General features: G+C 31.5%; 1 protein-coding gene across 1 annotated transcript in view; it reads right to left on the bottom strand.

Annotated features, from left to right (window-relative positions):
* Window positions 1-10,288: 10,288 nt before the first annotated feature.
* The window catches only part of LOC114333545 (aminopeptidase N), a 237,685-nt gene continuing 223,968 nt past the window's right edge, over window positions 10,289-24,005 (bottom strand). The window contains exon 15 of the mRNA XM_050652739.1: window positions 10,289-15,952. Within this exon, the coding sequence (XP_050508696.1) occupies window positions 15,688-15,952 (265 nt within the window). The 3' untranslated portion in view covers window positions 10,289-15,687. The remainder of the gene's footprint in view (window positions 15,953-24,005) is intronic.

Here is a 24,005-nt window from a genome sequence, read left to right as displayed (position 1 = left end):
CAGAATTCTTCATAAGTTAGAAGGGTTTGACCAATAATACGAGATAAATGATATTTTACTCCCTTTATACCTATTACTTTCCCATAATCCCCCAAAATTTGGAGTATTAGGAGGAATGAAATGCCATATAATATTCTGTGCTGAGCAAGAGGTGACAATTTCATCCTCTGATTTTCTAATGAAATCATACAAAATTTTTAGTTCATTTTTGGCACCTACAACATTGTACCATTATCTGAATACAGATGTCCGGGTTTATCGCGTCTAAAAACAAATCTTCGAAAGCCTGCCATGAAAGCTTCAGATGTCAAAGAACTAATTAATTCTAAATGTACTGCTTTCGTGGCGAAGCAAATAAATAAACATATGTACGCTTTATACGTTTTACATCCGCGACCTTTTCTATCCTTTAATGTAACTGGCCCTGCGTAATCTAATCCAGTTATGAAAAAAGGTTGTGATATATTAACACGATGTTCTGGCAAATCAGCCATAATCGTAGAACCAAGTTTGGGTTTATACCGATAGCATCTAATGCAATTCCTTACAACTGTTTTAGCTAGGGACATCCCCGCAATTATCCAAACTTTTTGACGAACTGTCGCTAACAAGAGTTGTGGACCTGCATGCTGAAGTTACACATGCTCATGTCTCAATATTAGTCATGAATCTTATCTAATAGTAAGGGATGTTTCCCATCATAAGAAGATTTTCAAAGGCGTCCTCCTACTCTCAATAATCCAGTTTCATCTAGAAAAGGCGTTAAAGGTAATAATCTACTCTTTGACGAAAGGTCTTTACCGTTATTTAATAATGAAATTTCTTCAACAAAACTTTCTGTCTGAGCTAATATAACAAGAAAAACCTCTGAATCAGTAAATTAGATTGCTGAAATCGGGCCATATCTTTTATTATTAGACTTTGACATTGAATTATTAACAAATCTTCTACAATAAGCCATAATTCTAATTAATTTGTTCAGATTCGAGTATTTATAAAAAAGTGAATTAAAATAATTTTTTATAGAAAATAATGCCTTAGATTTATTTTTAATTTCAGGAAGGTGTGATATATCAGGTAAATCATAGAACTTAGTTTTATCAAAATCTGTTGATAAAAATGGAGGGTCATTGAACCATAGCTTAAAATGAGCTAATTGGTCTGGCAAAATTCCTCTACTACAGCGTTTCTCAACCTTTTACCATTATACAATAATAAATATATAAATAATAATAAATGAAGAAGAAAGGCCTCTATGTATCATTTGCTCAAAAATGTTAGCAGCCGACAGCATGAAACCTAATAAACTAAAAAGACATTTGGAAACGCTTTATAGTGAGTACATTAACAAACCCCGAGAATTCTTCGAGTTAAAATTAAAATCACATGAAAAGCAAAAATCATTTTTAATAAAAACTTTAACTGTGAATGAAAAAGCTTTACTTGCCTCTACTAAAGTCTCATATCAAATAGCCAGGTCTAAAAAGCCTCACACTATTGGTGAAGAGCTAATTTTGCCAGCTGCAATTCAAATTGTAGAAACTATGTTTAAACATAATTTTGCCAAAAAATTGGAGTCTATACCTCTTTCAAATGATACTGATGCCCCTCGAATTGGTGATTGAAGATGTACAAGATCAGCTACTCGGGAAGTTGCGTGACAAGCTGTACTCGATTCAGCTTGATTAGGCAACAGATAGCAATAAAGATGCTCATTTTATTGCCTACGTTCGATTTTGTGATGGCACATCAGTAGTAGAAGAACTACTTTTCTCCTAACCAATAGAATTGAGAGAAGCGTCGTTTGCATTATTTTCGATCTTAAATGATTACATAAATGAAGCGAAAATTGAGTGGAAGAATTGCGTCGGAATATGCACTGATGGTGCTCGTGCAATATCCGGAAAGTTTCAAAGTCTACAAACGCTTGTGAAACAAAGGTCTGCAATGTGTATATGGACACACTTTATGATCCACAGAGAAGTTCTGGCTTCCAAAGAAATGTATCCTGGCCTGAATATTGTGCTAACAAAGGTTGTAACAGTAGTAAATTACATAAAAATAAGACCTTTGAAAATTAGAATCTTTTCAGCACTTTGTAAAGACATGGGTGCAGTACATTCAGCATTATTATTTTATTATGAGGCAAGATGGTTATCACGTGGGAAATTTTTACAACGTGTTTTTGAATTAAGACATGAAATCGCCATTTTTCTAGAAGAAGAAAAGAGAACGGAAGCCGAAATGATTCGCGATGGCTTATTTTTGATGAAATTGAGCTACTTGGTTGATATATTCGAGAAACTAAATATTTTGAACCTACAGCTTCAAGGAGCCAATACACATAATATACATAATATATTGGATACGAATGATAAAGTTAACGCTGTCTGTACAAAAATTGGAATTGTGGAGCAGAAATTTAAAGCAAAAAAACCTAGAAATGTTTGAAAACGTGATTGAATGTTTTAAAACTTACAATGTTGAAGAACAACACGTGAAAGTTGTTCTTGTAACCATTGAAAATCATTTAACAATGCTGACAAAACATTTTAAAATATATTTTTTTTCCGACGGCCAATTAATACGTAGTTACGAGTGGCTCAGGAATCTGTTTCAAATTACACCCGAAGGGCTCTCTACTGCTGAAGAAGAAACCTTCATAGACTTCACGGCAAATTCCGAAATCAAGAAACAGTTTAATAATAAATCCCTCTTTGAATTTTGGGCAGGTGTAATAAATGATTAGTTTTCTGCACTGAAAACCAAAGCGTTTCGTATACTATTACCGTTTTCAACATCCTACCTTTGCGAAACAGGATTTTCCGCGATGGCTGCTTTGAAGACCAAATATAGATCACAGCTAAATGTAGAAAAAGAACTGAGAGCTTCTATTTCAAATATTACACCCTGTTTCGTTAAACTCTGCAAAACAGGCTCAAGGAAGTCACTAATTTACATTAAACTTGTTGATAATTAATTTAGTATTCAGTGCTCTTTATAACTATAGCTTCTTATTAGTGTTCATGTGTATTTTATTTTGTCAGAATTTTGTTTTGCTTTGATTTTAGTAAATTAGTCAATATTGTTGGTGTTTTTTTTTATATGCTCACCCCCCCCCCCCATTACTAAAACCGCGCCTCAACATTTTGAGGATCACTGCTCTACTACCAATATCTTCAGGATTCTCAGAAGAGCTAATATAATTCCAATTTTCAACTGTAGTATATCTTTGAATTTCTGCAACACGGTTTCCAACAAAAACTTGAAGGTTTGCTGGGTCATTATTGAGCCAATTCAAAACAATTTGCGAATCACACCAATAATATGGAGTGTACTGAAAAGTATCAGAATCTGAAACAACTTTCATAAGTTGGACCAATAATAAGCTACCACACAATTCTAATCGAGGAATAGTCAATATTTTGACTGGGGCGACTTTAGTCTTAGCACATAACAAGTGTACATTTATAGAACCTTGTGAATCAATACATCGAGCATAAATTGTTGCACAATATGCATATTGTGAAGCATCACTAAATCCATGTAATTCAATTATTTTAGGTTTGTTACTTAGAACGCACCGTGGAATTCTTAAATAATTGAAGTGACATAATTTAGACTGGAACTTTTTCCATTTATCATACAAATCAGAGGGCACTTCGGAATCCCAATCAAGTTTTAACGATCAAAGAGATTGAATCATAATTTTTACCAGGATTATACAACAACTATCTAAACCTAAGGGATCATAAATTTTTGCGATTGCAGAAAGCATTGTGCGCTTCGTCATTTTTGATAAAAGATCAGGGTTTTCAACATGAAAACTGAAAATATCTAACTTACTAGACCATTGAATACCAAGAGTTTTAATACATTCGTGATCTCCTAAATTAAGTACTAATTAAAATACTAATTAAAAGATCGGAATTATCTTTAAAGTAATCTAATACCGATTGGCTGTTTGAAGACCATTTCCTTAAATTAAAACAAGCTGACTTCAATATTTTAACCACTTCATCACATCTTTTAATAGCTTCAGCCTCACTTGAAAATCCAGTAATCAGATCGTCAACATAAAAATTTCTCAGAATAATTTCACTTGCTTCAGGAAACTTGATTTTATTATCAAAGGACAATTGCTGGATACACCTAATGGCTAGATATGGCGCACTGGCAGTGCCATATGTTACAGTTTTTAAATTATAAATTGACATTGGCTGAGAAGGACTATTCCTCCAGACAATTTTTTGCATTCTTCTGTCATCGGGATGAACAAGTATCATCCTATACATTTTGCTGATGTCGAAAACAACAACAACTGCATGTTGTCTAAATCTAATCAAAATACTCAAAATATTATTTTGAATTGCTGGTCCTGAATATTGGATATCATTTAATGATTTCCCATTAGTCGATGGAGCAGAGCCATTAAAAACAACACGCAGTTTGGTTGGCAGGCTTTCCTTTTTGATAACACCATGATGTGGTAAAAAATAATTAGGTTCTGTCGTTCCTTCCGCATCTTAATTATAATCAATTTACATGTGATCTAAATCTGAATATTCTTTCATAAAATTAAATAACCATTTTTAAGTTCGGGACATTTCTTAAATCTATCCTCTAAATACAATAATCTTTTAACAGCTAATTGTTTAGAATCGCCTAGGACAGAAGGATGTTCCTTCCAGGGAATCTTAACAATAAACTGACCAGTTTCTGATCGAGAAAATGAATTTTTAAAAAGATTTTCAACATAAACATTATCCTTTGAATAAGAAATATGACAATATGAAATTGGTTCTTCAACAGACCAAAATTTCTCTAATTGTAAATCGTCACTACTAAATCTTTGTGAAAAATGACATCTAATATGATTTTATGTTGGATATGGAACTTTACTAATCACAATATAACCAAAAACAGTATTTTGGAGGATTTCATCACAAAATTCGCACTTTTAGTTTTTTCATTATTTGTAGTCAGGATCCTAAAATCCGCAGAGGAGGCTGCTGGCCGGAAAATCTCACTTGCCCGATCTCCGGGCAGCGTATGCGTTAAGCGTTGCAGTTCTAAGGAGACCGGGTCTCCTTAAACCATCCTTAAACGCTGCTGGGCTACGCGGAGCATTAGCAAGTGAGATTTTCCGGCCAGCAGCCTCCTCTGCGATTTTAGGATCCCGACTACAAATAATAAAAAAACTAAAAGTGCGAATTTTGTGTTGAAATTTGGTATGTGGGGTTAGAATATTATTTGGAACAACTTGTTCAAATAACTTTTTGCAATATCTCTAACGCAAAGCAAAATAGCAAAGTAAACAAAACAGTCTAGCGTGTGTAAAAAATTTATGGGGAGGCTAAGCCTACCTTGCCTCCTCTGACCAGCCGCCACTGACTCTAACTTTAGCAGTACTCAACAGTACATAACCATTATTTGAACAATTATTTTTTAAAACAATCTCATTTCTATTAACCTTATTTTCTGGAGTATTAGTTGACAACTTAACTTTATTTGGTTCATTCTCTAAATCATTGTTCGGGTTGAAATTAATTGAACTGTTGTCTTTAACATGAATATCAGATGGTTTATTTTCATGCAAAAGAGAACTGTGTTTGGCTTTACATATCTTACAACCGAACGATTTACATTGTTTGTAGGAATCTCCAATACATAAACAATTTCTACATAAATTCAATTGTTTTATTTTATCCCATCTTTGGGCTACTGAAAGTTTAAGAAATTCTTCACATATGTAAATCAATTGATTTTGTTTGCAAAAATTACAGATTTTTTTCTTGCCTGTATTGGTTAGCAGAGATCTCGTTTATCTTTGTATTCGGTTTTATAATCCGGTTTTGTCAGATTGCTTAACTCTATTGTTTCCAAAAAATCTGCACGATTCTTCAAGAATTCAAGAAATTCGTTTTAACTTGGCAAAGAATTATCTACTTTTCTTTTTTCCCATTCCCGAGAACTGAATTTATCCAATTTACCACTTACCAAATAAATCATAATTGCATCCCAATGTTCAGTCGGTAGTTGAAGTGATTTTAAAGCGAATAAAAGCGAACAAACTGAATCTATCATGCTTCTAAGACCGAATTCAGATTCTTTATTTACATTTTCAATTTCAAAAAGAGCTTTTAAATGATTGTTGACTAACATCCGAGAATTGTCAAATCTGTTGCATATAGTCTGCAATGCAGAATTGTAATTTTGTGCAGAAAAATCTAAACTTTGTATAATTTTCAATGCATCATCTTTTAAACTCGCACGTAAATAATGATATTTTTGAATATCTGCCAATATTTTTTTATTATGAATTAACCTGACAAAAGTATCTTTAACTCAATCCACTTCAAATAGTCTCCATCAAAGACAGGTAACTGTATAGGAGGTAATCTGACACCTTCTAATCCACTATATTCATGGCTTATATCTAACCTTTTCGACTATGAACTGGATGAATCGGAACATTTTCTTTTTAAAATCGTTCTTGCTATAGACAAAGTTTTTGAAAATATAGTATCTAATCGTTGTCTTTTCGCATACTCTTGTTGAATATCTTGATCCTGACAATTTAATTCAATTGACATTTGGATTTCATCAAATTCCGTAACTAAACTTTCAGTTCTTTCCGTATTCCATTCTATTTGCGAAAATTGGTCTTCGCTTAAATCATTAATCGCGATATCTCTAATCGACTCTACAAATTCAATAAAATTGTTTAATCGTTGTTCAATTATCAGAAAATCAGTTCAAAATCAGAAGCTTTCATAGGCATTTTTAACTTTATATTAATCAAAATACGTAGAAAATAAAATTATTTAATTGTACGAATTCAAAGTCAACGTTAATCAATCAAGCAATAAAAGTCAAATCTAAATCTGTCTTTTATCTAATAATCAAACTAAGTCGAATATTGGCTGTGGTCCTATAATCATTTATATTTAAATAAATCCGATAATAATAGCAATATCTACTAATAATAATCAGAAATCGTATAGCATTCCACAAGGTAATACTCCAAATAAACCCAAATACATATTATATACATACACACAAAGGTGTAGGTACAAATCAATCTAATAAGTAATTCTTTTTTAGCTAAATAAAATTATAGGTTGTTATAAATCAACTATTCAATGCGCAAAATCAAAATTTTTAATTGAACCCCGAAAATCCTCAATGAATCTAATAATTTATAGGTACTTTGTTGAAAGGAAATAAATATGAAGGATAAACAAGTAAAATCGAGAAAATAAATGAAAAATCCTCACATTTAATTCAATCGACATAGCGGATCCAATCTCGCTGAATCATAAATTATTCAAAAACCAATAATCTTTATACCCATCTGGATCTATTAGACCATTGTCTCACACATCGGGTTCGATCGGACCAAATTTTATACTTCTCGGGCTCGAAGGTCCAAATTTTATGGACAACTTTCGATAGAATGGACTGTAATAATAATCAAAACTTCTTGTATTTAGCTAAAAAAATTAATTACAATTGCTAAAAATGTGAATTATAAATGTGACAATCAATCTGACAATTTGTTGTGTATTTTTCTATGATTGTTTTTTCCCCGTCATTGAGCAAGCGCGGAACTGTCTATTCAGTAATAAATAATACTTTTCTTCCAGTGTTTTTTGACTTTTGCTCTGGACTTACTTCGCAACGTTGAGGCTCTCCAGTTTGGGTACTTGTGGTGGCATAAAATATTTTTTTGTTCAATATCTCTTTTTTCGTTGGGACGGTAGATAGATTTTTAGAAATATTGCTAATTTGATTTGATATTTCACTGATATTTGAAGAGAGCCTTTCTAATCCCAGGTTAATCTCAGTCGAAGTTGAGTCTTGGATTTGAACCTTTATAGTCTCATCTGAACCGCCGTAAAAAACTGAGGATATATTGAAAATATCATGTTCCATCTGCCTTATAGATTTTAAAACCTTTTCAGAATTCAGCAGGTTATTTATTCTCGTCAATTTTTTTAATAAGATAGTCCAGTTTGTCGTCATTTTTAGTCAACAAATCGCAAGTCTCAATAAAAACAGGCAGATTATCAGAAAGTTTTTTAGTAACTTGTTTCAACTGGCTTCAAAGTTTTCTAGAGGTATTTGATTTTTTGATAGGTTAGTTATTTTTTCATTTAAATATCTTAAGCTAGGTGGGTTACATAGTGTACAATAAAACCTTAGATGGGAAAATTTTTGTTCTAGTAAGGCTTTTGTGGTGGATTTATTTAAGCCCGTACATCGCATACAGAAAGAACGCCGACAATCTCCATTACATTTAAGATTATTCAATTTATCCAAGTCAGAAAAATGTGAAAGACATTCCTCACAGCTGTAGGTCATGGTCAAACTTATATTGCAACAATAAACAAGGTCGATGAAAGTATGCAAAAGTAAAACGACTTACTACTAGTATTTTACAACATTTCAAAAAACCAAAATTCACAACCTCACGCTACCACGTTCAACTATTTATTGAATGTCAGATTGTTTTAGAAATTGTTTGTTGACCGATAATGATTCTTGGTCAATATAAAACTACTAAAACAATCGGACATTGTTAGCTTCTGATCATTTTCTTTGATTATGTAAAGTAATTTTAAAATCAGTTAGGCCACTCTGGCTCTCATGGCCGCAAATAAACAATAAAGTGTCAAATTTTTTGCCGATTCCGACTACTTTTTTTCATGTTTGTACATCATTATGTTTTATACATATATTTTAATAAACATGACGATATATTTTAATATTTGAAAAGTGTAAGACTAAAAAGTAAAAAATAAAAAAATATGAAAAAAAATTTTTAAGAAACGCTTTTCTTTAGTTACGAGTCACTAAAATTAAAAATATTATAAAAAAATTAACTAAAAAGCAAAAAAATAAAAAAAATTCAAACTCAAAGGATTATTCGAAAAAAACTGTTAGACAGATTAAATATAGTATGTACAAAAATCTCACACATTCGTTAAAAAATTGAAAAAATCTAACTCATTCGTTAAATAAAAGCGTGGAGCGAAAACCGTTTGTTCAATGAAGACGCTTTTCTTTAACGAATGTGCTAGATTTTTTCAATGTTTTAACGAATGTGTGAGATTTTTGTATATTTAATATGTCTAACAGTTTTTTCGAATAATCCTTCGAGTTTTTTTATTTTTTGCTTTTTAGTTGATTTCTTTATAATATTTTTAATTTTAGTGACTCGTAACTAAAGAAAAGCGTTTCATGAAATTTTTTTTTTCATATTTTTTATTTTTTACTTTTTTTTCTACGATAAGTCACATAGCCCAGATAGCACAAGTACGTTTTATGGACATCCAATGGACGTACATCTGTGTACATTGGAACGTCCAATGGACGTCCCGCTAAGGTACAATGGACATCCGATGGACGTCCAACGAATGTCCAGAGTTCACAAAATTGGACGTCCATAGAACGTTCGCTACAAACGTACATTGTACGTTGTATTGGAGCTTTCAGTGTACACCTTATGTACATTCAATGTACGTCTTATGGACATTTGTAGGGCACTTTTCAGAAAGCAATCTAGTATCCATAATTTTGTGAATACATAGCAAAAAGCCTTTATAGGAAATAGTTCCTTATAATACTAAACTTATACTTAAAAATATTACACAAAAGACCTTTTTTATTTCTCTTTACTATAACTTCATTATAATATATACTTTATTATAGGAATTAGGAACTTCATTAATGCACGACTGCACTTGCACGATAAACAGAAAACACAAATATATCACAGGATGTATTTTCATAAAGACGAGATTCAGATAATGACGCCCTAGGAAGCATGCACATTAAAAGAGGTTTAATCTCTGTTCTGTTTCTGTTCCAAACTATTTTTAGAGTCAGTACGGTTGTTGTATATTACAAGCTGGTTTGCCATTCTGTGAATTATCATAAATAAACCCTCCTTCAGTATTCCACAACAATTAACAGAGATAATCCCCTAAAAGTACCTGCCTAAACTACCTTTCACGACCGATAGCGCGAAGAGCGACAACGTTGTCAAGAAGATTCTCATTTGTCATTTATTAGTTTGTATTGGGACTTAATATAATAGTCGCGTTTTGTGTAAAATATCCATGGACCACAAATGGATGTCCAATGTACGTTGAAATCAAACGTCCAATGGACATCCCGTAATGTACGTACATAGTACGTACAGTTTTGGTCCATGGACGTTTGGACTTTAAATGTACGTTATACGGACGTACATCGGACGTTGTGTGCTATATGGGAGGTGTTTGATTTAAACGTTTATTCATAAAATAACTTACAACATAAAAAAATTACTATACCTATATTAAAAACAATTTACGAAACTAAATAATAAATACATTACTATTATTAAATTCATTAAATCCTTAATAAAAAAATTGGAATCAGGATTATCCATAGAAAAATATTTAACTAGTTTATTTGATTTTTTTGATAGTATATAATATAATATTATAAATGTATATTATTACTCATATACTTTTGAAAGTTAATATTTTTATTTGGCACCGGATATATAAAAGATCTCATATCCTAAAATGGAAGATAAAAGGTAGGTACCTGAAGTATATAAAGAATATGGATGCAAACAAAGCAAGCAAGGGCCAAGATAAAAATAATTAAGAAAAAGAAGGAAGCTTAACAAAATAATTGCAGCAAGATTGAAGTTGTAATAGAGAATGCACGGAAAGAAAAAGGTAGATACATTAGGTATATCACCAATATTAACAGAAAAATAAAGAAAACTCTAAACTGCTCATCAAATGTCTGCCTTCAGCGTTCTAATTTTCTCAGTTCTCATAATCATACTTCTGTTCTTCTCTTTATAATGTAGGTACCAGTTTTCATTCATTTCTTTGCTCGATGTAATTTCTGTGCGCTTTTATTGTGCTTTCCGTTATTATTTTTAATCGTAGCCTGGCCCGCATTTCCATTAATACTTTTTCACATTCTTCATTAAACCATTCTTTTTTCCTTTGTGTTGTCATTGGCGCTGGAAATATTTTTTAATTAGGTACATCTCTTCATGTTCGCCACATGCATTCTACATTCCTTAAATATGTCCAAATATTAAAATGGAAGGAGAAAAAAAGGACGGCTCAGAACGAGATGGTTGACGTGAAAGACGACCTGAAAACCATAAATATAAGGCAATGAAGAAGAAGGGCACAAGAGAGATCTGAATGGAAGGACATAACCAGACAGGCAAAGACCCATCGAGGGTTATGATGCCAAAATAAGTAATTTATCTGTCCATATCGGATCCTCTATATAGTGTCACCTTTGTTAAGCAGATTTCTTCATTCTTCTCAATTAAAATATGATCAACTGTTATTGATATTCTTTTATTTTTCAATCTCTCTTCGAAAAATAATTTACATTTTTGTTTAGTAAACAGTTTACTTCAAGCAGCAGCGAGAAGCAGAACTACCTGACGACAATGGCAAGTGTGATTTTGCCGAAACGTTAAAATAATGGTTTTTCTAAAAACCAAAACTATTCAACGCGGAGTCAAACCCGGTAAACCACAGTAAGAAAAAACAACATATTATAAGGTTAAAATAGAAATCTTTTATTCTTCAGCCTAGAATGTTGATATTACCTACCTACCTATCTTAATCCAGAAGTTTAACACTAATGATACATCCTGATTTTCTTATGTTCATAGTAAATATGTAAAAATAAAACTATGTTTATTTTCAATACAACCACATTTAGTTATTTTAAGTTATTTATAGTTTTAGGTGGCATGACTGTGTAATTTTAGTTTGAATGACATTTGTAAATAATTATTTGATAGTTGTCAAAAACTCAGAGTAAGAAATAGCATGTTCTTGATTCTCTTTTTTGGGTTTGTATTTTTAAGTTATTTTAGTATTGTTGTATTAATGTTTATAATCTTTATTGTACATATTGTAAATAAACTCTTTTTTAGATGAATTCATACGGCTATCTCTTACTCGAATAAGAAGTATGAAACTACTCTTATAAATCAAGAACTTAAGCTGACCAAGCCAAAATAGTGATAAAAATAGATTTTCAAACCGTTATTTGTACAAATTAAGGATGAATATTACATCAATGAAAATTTGTATTGCGATAGAAGGACAATACAAGAAAACAAATCAAATGATATTCAATATGTTAATAATATTGCTATACAGGAGACATTAAATGAAACGGTAACCGACCAAAAAAACTGAATTTGCTGCCATTGATCAAATTAAAAGTATTCCTAAATAATAGAGAATTATGTGGAATCTATGACCCAGTTTCGAATGTTACTCTTCTGAATTCGAAGGTAGCAGGTAAGTTGGGATTAGTTATTCATGAAGATAGGAATATGTTTAAAACGATAAATGGCAGAACAAATTTTACAGGAAAACTAATTGCAAAAATGAAAATTAATAAAATTGAGAAAAATGTTAATCTTTTTGTAATTAATGATGAATATTTCGAGTATGATATTCTACTTGGATTGGATTCTATTTTGAGTTTTCAAATGAAACAAGATTTTGATTTAGAAATTTATCAAAGATTAGATCTAGATATTGAAGAGAAGATTGAAAATTTTAATCACAATGTTAATTTGACAGAATATTCAATAAACTTTAATGAAGGAATTCCCACAGAGCTTTTTGAAGCAAAATTAGAACATTTACAGCCAGAGCAGAAAAGTAAAATAGAAATATTACTAAATAAATATGACAATATTTTTGCAAAACATAAATTTGATATTGGGCAAGTTCAAAATTATGAAGCTCAAATTAAACTTTTAGAACATAAATTTGTCGCAAAGAAGCCCTATAGATGCTCAATAGAGGACCAAAAAGAGATAGAATTTCAAATTGGACAATTGTTAAAAGCAAATTTAATAGAAGAATCATCTTCGCCTTTTGCAGCACCTGTTACATTGGCTCTTAAAAAAGATGAAGGGTCTAAAACAAGATTATGCATTGATTTTCGTGAATTAAACAAATTAATTGTTCCCGAACCACAACCTTTTCCATTAATTGACGAGATTTTGACCAAAACAAGGAATGCTAAATTCTTTACTACTTTAGATATAAATTCTGCTTTTTGGTGTATTCCAGTTCGGAATAAAGATAAATATAAGACAGCTTTTGTTACACAAGATGATCATTGGTAATGGAAATGCTTACCTTTTGGGCTTAAAACATCTCCAGCAATATTTCAAAGGATTTTAAGTAATATTATCAGAAAACATAATTTAAATCCATTTTGTATAAATTACATAGATGATATTTTAATATTTTCAGTATCATTTGAAGAACACTTAGAGCACATTGCAAGACTCATGGAAGCCATTCTTGAAGAGGGATTTAGGCTCAAACTTCTAAAATGTAATTTTGCAAGAGAAGAGGTAAAATATTTGGGGCACATTGTGGGAAACAATTCAGTTCGTCCTTTACATGATAATTTAATATCGATCAGAAATTTTCCAGCACCAGATACCAGAAAAAAAATACGACAGTTTTTGGGAAAAGTAAATTTTTACCACAAATATGTAAAAAACTCAGCTAGGTTATTAGAGCCATTACATAATTTACTTAGAAAAGATATTAAATTTCACTGGTCTTTAAGCTGCCAAACAGCCTTTGACATGGTAAAGAGTATCCTCTGCTCTGAACCTATTCTAGCTATTTTTGACCCAAATGCTCCTACAATTATATATACCGATGCTAGTATTTTAGGAGTTGGTGCAGTTCTCAAACAAAAACAAGAAGATGGAGAAATGAAACCTGTGGCTTACTTTTCAAAAAAATTGAACAAATATCAGAAAAACAAAAAAGCAATTTTTTTAGAATGCCTGGCAATTAAAGAAGCATTAAAATTTTGGCAATACTGGCTAATGGGAAGAAAATTTGTCGTTATTACGGATCATAAGCCCCTTGAGGGAAGAGAACTTCGTACAAAACCAGATGAAGAATTAGGAGATATGACTCATTTTCTTTCACAATTTGATTTCGACATTAAATATGAACCTGGAAAGGAAAATGTAGAAGCAGACTGCCTTTCTAGAAACCCAGTTTTGGAAAATATAGAAAATGCAGAAACATTTATAAAAACAGTGAACCTAGTGACATTAACTGAGATAAAACAAGACCAGAATAATAATCGACAAGCTATAGATAAAATGATAGGAACAATTTTTAACCAAGATGTATTCTATAAATTAAGGAAGAACCAGAAAAAAATAATTTTATCCAAAGATTTTGGAGTGAAGTTAATAACAAAAATTCACAAATTTTATGGTCATATTTGTGCTGGTAAATTAATTAACAAAATTAGGAATTTTTACTACATTAATAATTTGGATTTACTGGCAAAAGATATCTGCCAGAAATGCGAGATCTGCTGTAAAAATAAAACAAGAGTAGGTCCAAAATATGGTCTCTTGTCACAATTAGGTCCGGCAAAAGAACCCTTCGAGATAATGTCCCTAGATACAATAGGAGGATTTGCTGGCAATCGTTCAACAAAAAAATACCTCCACTTACTTGTAGATCATTTTACCAGATATGCATTTGCAGTTACTTCCAAAAATCAGATGACAGGTGATTTTATTAAACTAATCTCTAAAATTCAAGATAAACACCCCATAAAAACATTATTAACAGATCAGTATCCGGGAATTAATTCCAAAATATTTAGAAATAATATGAAACAGTTAAATATTCAACTGGTTTTTACAGCAGTGGACTGCCCATTTTCGAATGGTTTAAATGAAAGACTTAATCAAACATTAGTTAATAGGATAAGATGTAAACTAAATGAAACTAGAAGTAGAGCATGGACAAAAATAGCTGAAGAATGTATAGATGAATATAATAGAACAGATCATTCCGTAACCGGATACAGCCCAGAATATTTGCTTTTTGGAAAAGCGGATCCGATTGTTCCCGAGGAACTTTGTGAAACAAGAAATGTATCAAAAGATAAGCAAATAGCTTATAAAAATTCAGTACGACATCATGAATATAATAAAAAGCTGTATGACAAAAATAGAAAATTCCATGAATTTAAAGAAGGAGATTGGGCATATGTAGAAAATAAATCCAAACTAAATAGAAAAAAACTTGATGAAGTAAGACTAGGCCCATTTCAAATAAAAAAACAAATTTCAAATACTTTATATAAAATACATATCGGATACAAAAGGAACGATATGAACTATTTTCACATCTCAAAATTGTTGCCTAGTGACCAACCATAGACTTTCATGGTTTGTCATACCTGTTGGTGGGGGGATGTAAAAATAAAACTATGTTTATTTTCAATACAACCACATTTAGTTATTTTAAGTTATTTATAGTTTTAGGTGGCATGACTGTGTAATTTTAGTTTGAATGACATTTGTAAATAATTATTTGATAGTTGTCAAAAACAGAGTAAGAAATAGCATGTTCTTGATTCTCTTTTTTAGGTTTGTATTTTTAAGTTATTTTAGTATTGTTGTATTAATGTTTATAATCTTTATTGTACATATTGTAAATAAACTCTTTTTTAGATGAATTCATACGGCTATCTCTTACTCGAATAAGAAGTATGAAACTACTCTTATAAATATATCTCTATGATAACCCGTTTTAGCAATAACATTTATAAAACTTTAAAAAAAAATTATGAAACTCTTTGTTTATCATTATTTTTATTATCTTTGATGTATTGGTCCAACCACGCTTCAATGACAGGTAGGTTTTCGTTACTCCACTTCGTCTCTTCTTTAATATTTCTTATCGCTCTTTCTATGACAAAGTCCGCTGTGCCGAATTCGCTTTGCTTCTCCATATACAGTTCTGAGACCATGTCCAGGCCCTTCTGAGTTTTGAAAACTGTGGTCGCTGAAGTTATGAGACTATTCCAAAGTTGTGGTTTGTCTTCGAATCTAAAAAGAGTTAGGTTAAGTTTATAGGCATACGAAAAGTAGTTACTTAAATGGAAATTAAACAAAAAGTACGTATAGCAGTGTTGCCAATCGGCGTATAATTATTCGATTTGCGTATCTTTTTGAGCGTTGTCGTATCTTCGTATCTTTAAATAAATCGGATATTTGCGTATATTTTTCAGTGTATCTACCAATCTACTACAACAGACTAATAACAAAGACTAAAAAAATCCGCTTCTCATTCATAATATATTCCCAACAACACATTACTTTTCGTTGGTTCCACCCAAATTTCTATAAATAGCCTATAATTGGATGAATGTTCCGATACTTTTCATGGTAGTTATCTAAGATAAAAAGGGACAAAAGGGACCTGTGCGAATTGTTTTGTGTAGAATTTGAATGCACAAATGTTTCCACTAATGCATATTGATCCAATTCAAATTTCAAAAACAGGGATTCTGCAGTCCGATTTTATTTATGGGTTTGCAGTCTTTGGTAGCTACTGCACGCTTAAGTTTTATTTTTATTTTGTGTAGTGCAATGCTTAAGTAAACGTCTGTTGAAATAAGTTTTGGTTTGTGAAAATACTTTTTTATAATGGATAAATGGTAAAATTAAAAAATGAAGCTAATATATATTTTTCCTAATTTAAAAAAGTATTTTCATTGCTATTCATTATACCATTTTCAAACGCTAGTGTAGAGTGTATAAAGGGTTTTCAGTAATGTATCCAATATAAAAAAAGATAAAAGAAACCAGGATGATAATAAGGGGGGGGTTACAACCACTGCATGGTCTCTGCGAGATGATCCTAAGGGGGGGGGGGGGTTCAACTACTGGACGGTCTCTGTATATGACGGTCCCAATAATCGCTACTTCACCCGTAACTTTGATACGAGAAGTATAAAAAAATATGCATTGATCTCCAGATCCTGTATCTTTTTGAGCAATATAAAGTAAGAATAAAGACATTCAATTTTTTTTAATTCCATCTTCAATTTACCCTGCACTTCTCGTAGATTAAGATAGAGTTGTCACTATTTTGGGTCGCGCCCCTCTGAGAGGTATGGAATAGTAATGGTGTTAAGCGTAGAGAGCTCAAAGTACATCCAAATGGGGGGAGGGGGTTATAATCCCCAACCCACCTGGTTACGCCTATGAGCGTATCTTTTCGTGCCAAATCGGATCTTTTTCGAACGATCATCGGATAATCTAGAGAAATGCGGTTGGCAACAATGACGTATAGACTAGTCTGTATCGTCGCCCCCGTTAGGTAAATTATTCCGATTCGATTTTTTTGCACAAACTTACTCAAAAAGCGGTCCTTATAACAAATCTACAGGGTACCGGGAGGTGCAGCGGTCAGAAAATTGTTTAAACAATTTTTTTTAAACAAATTCAGAAAATAATTTTTTCACTTCGAACAATTTTTTTTAGATCATTTGGGTCATTCTGAGCAGAAAAGGTCTCTTGTTATTTTTCTCTAAAATTGATTGTTGTCGAGTTTATACGCGATTTAAAATTTGAAAAACGCGAAAATAGCCATTTTTAAGGCTTAATAACTCGGTTAAAAATTATTATTCTAAAAGTCAGGGATGACCAAATCAAAGTTTAAAGTCCCCACTACAAGATCCTAAAGAAATTTGTGTTATTATTGTATTTCTAAGCGGCTATTTTTGATTGTTAAAAATGAGTGCTAAGAGAGTATTAGGCGGCCGTCAATGGTGACTGCGAAAGAGATGCACAATTCAGGCCGTCCAATGGTGAATCTCACTCGCACTCGCATTGAAGGCCGCCTCAATACGCTTTTAGCACTCATTATTAATAATTATTAAAAATACCAGCTTAGTAATAAAATAATGACAAAAATTTCTTCAGGATCTTGTAGGAGGGGCTTAAACGTTGATTTGGCCACTTTCTGACTTTCATTAATAGTAATTTTAAACCGAGTTATTAAGCCTTGGAAATGGTAATTTTCGCATCTTTCAAATTTTAAATCGCGTATAACTCGACAACAATGAATTTTAGAGAACAATCACAAAAGACCTTTTTTTACTCAGAATGACTCAAGATATCTAAAAAATTGTCCGAAGTGAAAAAATTGATTTTTGAATTTATTAAAAAAATGTTTTAACAATTTTTTGACCGCGGCACCTCCCGGAATCCTATGGATTGGTTATACAGGGTGTTTCATTAATAATTGTCCATATAGTAACTGGAGAAACGTAAGCACAAAATACGAAGATTTAACCTAAAACGCTTATATAAAATGTGGTTCCTTACTGAGTTACAGGGTGTTTAATCTAAAAATTTAAAAACTATTTTTGCTCAGCGTTTTAAAACTATTCGACGTATCCGTTTCATACTTGGCAGGAATTATAGGTACTATACAAACTACTAAATTATGTTAAACAAACGTTTATGGCTATTACCAGAGGCGTACGATGGGGGAAAGTGAATGGTTGACCCTTTTCAAATTCTACGCCACTGGCGAAATTGCAATTTTAGTTCAATTTTTGGATTCCCCAATACTTTCTATGAAAATAATATACTCTTCATTCGTAACGATAAAGTCATTAGTTTTCGAGATATTTAAAGTTAAAAATGAAACGACGCGGATATTTTGATCAGTGTATTGTGTCGCTTTATTTTTAATTTCAAATATCTCGAAAACTAATCATTTTATCGTTACGAATGAAGAGTCGATTATTTACATAAAAAGTATTGCAAAATCAAAAAATTACACTAAAATAGCAATTTCGTCAGTGACGTAGAATTTGGGAAGGGTCAACCAGTCACTACCCCCTGTCGTACGCCTCTGGTAGTAGCTAGAAACGTTTATTTATCTTAATTTAGTAGGGTGTACAGTACCTACACTGTCTGCCAAGTATGATAAGGATACGCCAAATAGCTTTAAAGTACTGGGTACAAATAATTTTTAAATTTTAATCATATGAATCATATCATAAATTAATCAAAATAACTGTGCCGTTTCATATTTAACTTCAAATATCTCGAAATCTAATGACTTTATCGATACCAATGAAGAATATATTATTTACGTAGAAAGTATTGTAGAATCTAAAAATGGCACTAAAATAGTAATTCCTCCAGTGGCGTAGAATTTGAGAAGGGTCAACCATTCACCATCCCCTGTCGTACGCCTCTGGTAGTAGCTAGAAACGTTTGCTTATCATAATTTAGTAGGGTGTCTAGTAGTCGCACTTTCTGCCAAGTATGAAAAGGATACGTCAAATAGTTTCAAAATGCTGAGCAAAAATAGTTTTTAAATTTTTAGATAAAACACCCTGTAACTCAGTAAGGAACAACATTTTATTTAAGCGTTTTAGATTAAATCTTCGTATTTTGTGCTAAGATTTCTCCAGTTACTATATGGACAATTATTAATGAAACACCCTGTATAAACCTCTTTTTCGAGTAAGTTTGTGCAAAAAAATCGAATCGGAATAATTCACCTAACGGGGGCGACGATACAGCATGGTCTAGTAAAAAATAACGAGTAAAAACCTTCATCGATGTTCATAAAAATTAGTGAATAGTAAGAGGGTACCTCAAATAACAAAAAAGACATAGTGCCAACTTGCGATTTTGCCCTGGGGGTGGATGCCACCCCTTCTGACGTGTGAAAATTATTGTATCTTATTATAATATATTTATATTATTTTATTTTATTACACACAATAAATAAGATTAGTTAATATATAATGTTTTATTTGTCCCTTTCCAAGACTCATTTTTCACATTTGCAATTAAGGTAAGACGTACCTACGAACCGTCTCTCGCCGTACTTAGTTACTACTTTCTTTGTTGTCATTCGCCTTATGTGGTCATTCCATTCTACTCTTCTGTTTCTTAACTAGATATTAATGTTCTCCACCTTGCATCTCCATCGTATACCTGAACTTCTAGCTCTGTCCCATAATGTATTACCATCTATTTTTCAAAAGGTTTTCATCTCAGCGGTTTCTAGCACTCTTTTTGTCCTCTGTGTGCCAGGTCGTGTTTCTGCCGCATATAGGGCAACCCGCGGCTCTGTTTGCTCTATTCACTTGATCTTCCACTTCTGTTTCGAGCCTTCCGTAGCTATTCATCACCTGTTCTATTATCTCATCTTCCAGCTCCAATTTACATCTTATTGGATCTGCTGTTATAAACATGCATTTTGTCTTTTGTAAATCATCTTCACTTTGAGAGATTAGTATTGCATCGTCCGCATAGCAGATTATTTTAAGTTATTTTTCTTCCATTTGGTATCCTTTTTTAGTTCTTACTTTTTTTATTATTTCGTCCATGATCACGTTGAACAATAAAGGACTCAAGGAATTCCCCTGCCTTATTCCATTTCCGGCTTCAATTGGGTCAGTTAATTCATCGTCCACTTTTACTTTTATTGTGTTGTTCTGGTAGATGTTTTCGATCGTTTTAATTATTCCTAGAGGTACCTTTCTTGATTATAACAAATGGGTAACGTCCTTTAATTTGACCCTGTCAAATGTCTTCGTAAGGTCTACCAAACTTAAATATGCCGGTTTGTTGTATTCTACTGATTTCTCCTAATAGACCAGTAAGAATCTGTTTTTAGGTGGATGTGAGAGGTGGCATTCAGATTTTTGCGGATAAGTTAGGTGATAACTTCGTTAATAATAATTGAATTATGCTCCTTCTCAAATATGCCCGGAACATTAATAAAAAAAAATAAAATATTTAAAAATTTCAAAAAATTTCGTTTTTTTTTCTACTTTTTTTGCTTATAACTTAAAAACTATTCATTTTAGAACAAAGTCGTATAGCAATAAAACAAAGATAATTAAATTTTCTATCAGTTGCGATTTGTTAAAAATGTCTTAATTTATCACCCTTGCTTCAAAATAGCAATAAATATAAAATAAGGGGGCAAAACAAGCCTGTCCTTATTCAATGATTTTCCATCACTTAGGTTACACTTGGAACCTTCCTAACCCGCTTAGAAAATTTTTGTAATGTGCAAAAACCCTACACCAAATTTCAATAAAATTGACTTACTAGATTTTGTATAATAATTTTGCAATCTAAACTTTTTTAAAAAATTTAAATTTTTTAAAATCTTGCACAACAAAAATTAGAACATACAAAGATTTGTCAATTTTTTTACATATAAAGAAGTACTCCACCTATCTAATGCACTTTACAGAATTGAAATCGGATTATTTAAGCAGCCTCAGCAATGTTTTAAAGTTATAAACAATTTTTTGGCTTATAAACAAATTAGTGCTATGGCCAGGAGGGGGTGCTACGGGCTCCTTTATTTAGATGGACTTACCCAAGTTTTTTTATGTATTTTGACCCGTAGAACACGAATGTTTTGGGTAACAGTTAATCCGGATGTCGAAAAGATTGTTATAAACAAAGAACTTGAGGAATTACATTACATCGATTTTTCGCAAAATAAAACATTTTTTTGTATTTCTTGGGTAGTTCTAAGCAAAAAATGTTCCTACAAGTTTTTTCGTAGGATGCATAGTTTTCGAGATAAACGCGGTGGAACTTTAAAAAAATTGAGAAATTCTAATTTTTGAACGCGAATAACGTTTGATTAAAAAATAAAATAGCTATTCTGCTGACAGCATTTGAAATTTTAAGTCAAATTATACCGGTTTTAATTATTTGCATTGCTAAAAATTAATTTTTTTATTATTAAACAAAGCTATTTGTTTATAAGCCAAAAAATTGTTTAGAAATTTAAAACATTGCTGAGGCCCCTTAAATAATCCGATTTTAATTCCGTAAAGTGTTTTAGATAGGTAGAGCACCTCTTTATATGTAAAAAAATTAGCCAACTTCTAAATGGTCTACTTTTTGTTCAGAAAGATTTTAAAAAAATTGAACTTTTTTAAAAACATTTAGATTGCAAATTTATGCAAAATTTATTAGGTCGATTTTAATGAAATTTGGTACACGATTTAAGTATGTTACAAAGAATTTCCTAAGCGAATTACTAAGGTTCTAAGTGCCACCAAAGTGGTTAAAAAATATTGAATAACAACAGACTTATTTTGCCCCCTTATTTTGTATTTATTGCTATATTGCAGAAAAGGTAATACCTTAAGACATTTTTTACCAGTCGTATATCATACAAAATTCAATTATTTTTATTTTATTTCTCTACGACTTTGTTCCAAAACGAATCGTTTTAAAGTTATAAGCAAATAAAGCAGAAAAAAATCGATGTTTTTCGAAATGTTTAAATATTTTAATTTTTTTATTAATGTTCCGGGCATATTTGAGAAGGAGCATAAGTCAATTATTATTACTGAAGGTGTCACGTAACTTTATCTGCAAAAATCCGAATGCCACCTCTCACATCCACAAATAGACGTTTTTTCGCAGATGCTTACTGGTCTATAATACCAATGAATTAACCAAGTAAACTAAAATATTCCTGAAGAAAATAGGAAAGTGCCAGATACAGAATACATTATTAAAAATAATAATATACTAACTTAAATCTGAAAATTTCCTTATTAGAACCTTTATGTTGTTCTGAAGCTATTTTCTTGTGGCATTTTTACAATTTTAATTTTTACAATGGAAAATAAGCCACAATATTATTAAAAAATGATTTTTTATTAACGTTTCGACGCTCAAATCGGGTGCCGTTGTCAAAATACAAAATACTACTAATAGAAACAAAAATGTTGTTGCTTAGTAAAAAAATTCTTCTAATAATTTATTTAATTTGACTCATTTATATCGGCAATTCAGGCATGTATTATACATTTTAAAGTAGAAGACTTTAAAATGATATCGCCAATATGTATGAGTTGCGTTCCTGGGACGACTTTACTGAAAGATAGTTCATTCGATTACATGAAATCAACCCCAACTCAAGAATATCCGTCACAAAAATATTCATAGCATGTGATCTGTCTTCAAAAAGACAACCACATGCAACGGTGACATTAAAATTCTCGCGTTAGAGATCTCATAGTAAATCACGAGGGAAAACCAGGAAAAACCTCGTGATACTCTCCCGACATCGTAAGTATTTGGTCTTACATTTAATTTACTCTCAAAACTAATACCAAATTCTGACTTTACTATAATTTTGTTTAAATTATAAATAATATCAATAATACATGGATATATAAGTAATACTAAAATATAAAATATGTACTAACTCGACTATTGACTTACTAATTGTGGCATTTTCTTTCTATTGACTTCCTCTTTCAGTATGGTATCCACATCCTACTGCATTCCACCGAGCAATTTGCGACACAATTGGTTTCGTTTAGCATAATTAGAGCCGCTTCTTTGATTTTTCTCTTTTTACTATCTGTTTCTTTCAGAACTATACTTGAATCTCTCCACTGCACTCTATGTTCATTATCCCATGCGTGTTGACATATTTGAGATCTATCAAATTCTCTATTTTTAATATAAGATTGATGTTCACTTATTCTAACGTTTAATGGTCTTGATGTTTCACCTATATAAAACTGTTCGCATTCACAAGGTATTTTATAAATACAATTCTTTGTCCCTTCTTGTTCATTGTTAGGTTTAGTTTTAGATAGAATAGATCTCAATGTGTTGGTTGTTTTGAATGTTGTTGAAATGTTGAATTTATTTCCTATTGTTTTAAGTTTCTCGGATAGTCCTTTTATGTATGGTATTGATATTTTCCTCGTATTATTTCTTGTGAATGTTGTAGGATCCCGTTCTATGTTGTTCTGTTCCATTCGATCCAATCTTGACAATTCCTTATTTATAAACGATAAAGGATAATCATTTTTTAATAAAACAGATGTTAAGAATTGTTTTTCTTCAAAAAATGAATTTTCGTTAGAACAAGTAATTTTGGCTCTATCATATAAGGATTTTATGATTCCCTTTTTAACGTTGATGTTGTGATTTGATTTGTAATTGAGATATCTGATGGTATGTGTTGGTTTTCTATACACTTGAGTCTCATATCCAGTATCCTTCTTTGAGACTAAAACATCGAGGAAAGGCAGGGTGTTATTATATTCCTTTTCCATAAAACATT

This window comes from Diabrotica virgifera, chromosome 6, assembly GCF_917563875.1.
Source record: "Diabrotica virgifera virgifera chromosome 6, PGI_DIABVI_V3a".
NCBI lineage: Eukaryota > Metazoa > Arthropoda > Insecta > Coleoptera > Chrysomelidae > Diabrotica > Diabrotica virgifera.
Note: the sequence above shows the minus strand (reverse complement) of the source record. Positions and strands in the feature narration are given on the sequence as shown.